Raw genomic sequence first — 2674 nt, 5'->3', positions numbered from 1 at the left:
CTGAAGTCCAGGTATGCATCGGGAGAACTGACTGAGAGGTCATTAATTAACTGAGTGTCAGTTTGCATATGGTAGTGTGCTGGCTGACCGGTGTTCAGTATGCAGAGGTCTAGGTCTTCAATTACAGATGCAACAGTGACTTTTTTTGGTTTGCTGATGTTATCCTCCCACAGTGTATGCCGGCTATTGAAATCCCCAACTATTAAGAAAGATGAGGGCAACTGGCATATCAGTGTCAGGAGGCCTTGCCGAATGCTTGGTGTACTGGGTGGAATATAAAGAGAGCACAGAGTGTAGGTGCGTGTTATGTGAATTTGAGCAGCAGCGGCCTGGAATGGAGTGTCATTGGAGATGAGGAGACAAGTACCTCCCAAAGGAGCTTGTGTGGGATCTGCTGGCGAGTATATGGCACTGTAATTGTGTGGGGGAGGATGAGCGTATGCTCCCAACAGTGTCTCCTGGAGGCATAGACACTGTGGCTGGGAGTCTTTAATTTGTAATAGGAGTTACTCCCAGCTTCCTCGCAAGTTCCACAGAACGATCTTGAATTTTAATTTTGTTTATTCAGGGCTGCCCCGGAGAGGGACCTCCCGGTATTAACACCGGGTTTTCGCTGGAGGGTTGGCCCCAGCGTTAGTGTGTTATTTTTCGGCCCACTGGCCAATGTGACAGGTTGGGAAAGACATAATTTTTCCCGGCCTCCTGCTTCTGCCGGTGGCTTCCTCACCCTGCCCCCCACAACATTCCGCCACTCCGACGAAGCGGCAAGGGAGGGGGACACGGGTGGAACCTCCGGCACAGACTTTTCGGAGGCGGAGGTCACGGGCGCCGGCAGGACCGCACCGTGGCCTTGAGCAGCAGCGGTCACCGGCTGAGGGTCAGCCGGTGCCATTAGTGCAGGGGTGGCGGCTGCAGTCGGCACCCGGGATTCTTTCAGCGACCTAAAAGCAGGCGCTGGAGAAGGCACTTTAGCAGGAGGAGTGTCCCCAAGGGATTCCTCACTACGCGTGCGCTTCTGCTGATGGGGCTCACTGGGGTCATTAGCAGGCATCTGGGCGGCCTTTTCAGGCAAAACTGAGGTCGTGGGAGGAACAAACTTGACAGTGGTAGAACGGCGATGGGCATGAGAATTGAGGGTAGCGGCGTATGTCGTTCCGGGGTTGGACATCTTTGTTAGGGCAAGTTGTTTCGCCTCAACAAAGGAAACCGTCTCCTGGTTGCGTACATTGAGTACTTCCCTTTCAAAGCGAAAGCGCTCACAATCCTTTTTATCTTTATTTTTTTATATTTTTTATACGTCGTGGCCTATTGCGCCGGTAGGCATCTTCCCGGTGGATTCTGATGGTCGGCCCAAGGCTTCTTCCCGAAGGGCCCTGATGGTCAGCCCAGCCCGTTCTGGCGCAGGCGAGTGTTTATAGTGGCGCCATCTTGCATTGGCTCATGCTGCCCTCCCGGAGCTCATCCTTAATCCTAGAATCTAGAGTCCGGGTTGATAGGTGGTCTTCTGGACAGCATGTGAGTAGTTTTAAGCCACTCGGCGGCGGCTGAAAAATCCCAGCTTGGTGGCACCGGTCGGGGATTGAACTCGCATTGTCCTGAACGCGGCGCCGTCACGCTATCCATTCAGCCACCGCCTCTCCATATGATGAAGCAGGGTGAGGGTCACCACAGTGGTAACACCGCACAGGGCCAGAGCAGTCGTCACCGTGGTTATCCATACCTCAAGACACAAATATTTTTGCGAGGCCGTTCTTCAAGCGCCGACAGGTCTGGGTGACGTGACCATACGTTTGACAATGAAATCATCTTCTGGGGTTAGGGACAAAGGGCTTCACATTAAGATTTAGCCACGCCAGCTTGATATTCTTGGGCAGTACTAATCGGTTGAAGGTAATAAACAAGGTTGGTGTAGGTGTGATAATTCCGTCTACCTTTCGTTGCACACGTCGTACTGAAGCCACATCGTAGTTTTTGAGTTCGTTTACCAGTCTTTCTTATGAATAGCGGAGAAGGTCCCGTGAAAAGACAACACCCTGACATTGGTTCATGGTGGCATGGGGAGAGCAGGACACTGATGCACCAGGAACAAAGGCAAGGGCGCGGACCTTTGAGCTCTCTTCAGGCGACACTTCAATCAATAAGCTCCCGTCCCCTTGTGACATGATCTTGGGCTCACGGCCACAAGCCTTGATCAGGGAACGGTGTACTTAAAAAATATCCAGGACGTTTATCGAACAGCCATCCACAGACTTGTCAACAATGTACTTCTCATAAAAATTATAAAACAGGCTCATACATGCCAGGCATAACTTCTATTTGAGAGACTTGGGAGTTCCCAGGTTTACGTGAACTATTCCGTGGACACTTTTTTCGCACGGATTTGTCTTGGGTAGACCCTCTAGGGCAGCGGTTCTTAACCTGGGGGTCGTTTCGGGTTTCTCGAGGGGTCACGGAGGGTTTTAGAGAAAGTAATTTATTTCATGTACTTGAGGTGGCCAGCTTCTAACGACATCAACCACAACCAGTCAGATCATAGCTAGTGTTGAGGGATAGTGTGTGCTTAGCTCCTGCTCTGTGACTCCCAAGGCGCTTTGTGTTCCAGTTTCACAACGAGGGAACGTGGTAAATTGTTTCGAAGAATATTGGATATTATTCGTATGGTGTAAGCTTTTCT

The 2674-nt window shown here is 51.1% G+C and overlaps 1 protein-coding gene across 1 annotated transcript; it reads right to left on the bottom strand.

Moving 5' to 3' along the window:
- Positions 1-235: 235 nt before the first annotated feature.
- On the bottom strand, positions 236-1051 carry LOC127000970 (Krueppel-like factor 13). Its single transcript, XM_050865143.1, has 2 exons — positions 700-1051; positions 236-264 (listed from the first exon to the last, which is right to left on the bottom strand). Exons 1-2 carry the CDS (start codon positions 1049-1051, stop codon positions 236-238), a joined length of 381 nt encoding a protein of 126 aa, XP_050721100.1.
- Between the last annotated feature and the right edge of the window lie 1623 nt (positions 1052-2674).

This window comes from Eriocheir sinensis, chromosome 19 (assembly GCF_024679095.1).
Source record: "Eriocheir sinensis breed Jianghai 21 chromosome 19, ASM2467909v1, whole genome shotgun sequence".
Lineage (NCBI taxonomy): Eukaryota > Metazoa > Arthropoda > Malacostraca > Decapoda > Varunidae > Eriocheir > Eriocheir sinensis.
This window is presented reverse-complemented; position numbering and strand designations above follow the sequence as displayed.

What these genes read in the sequence shown, in the direction of transcription:
- LOC127000970 (XM_050865143.1), bottom strand. Translation starts at nt 1,051, where the DNA reads ATGCCTGCTAATGACCCCAGTGAGCCCCATCAGCAGAAGCGCACGCGT. An exon ending in GCCACCGGCAGAAGCAGGAG is followed by an intron (nt 265 to 699) that starts GCCGGGAAAAAT and finishes TATTCCACCCAG; the next exon opens with TACACCAAGCATTCGGCAAG.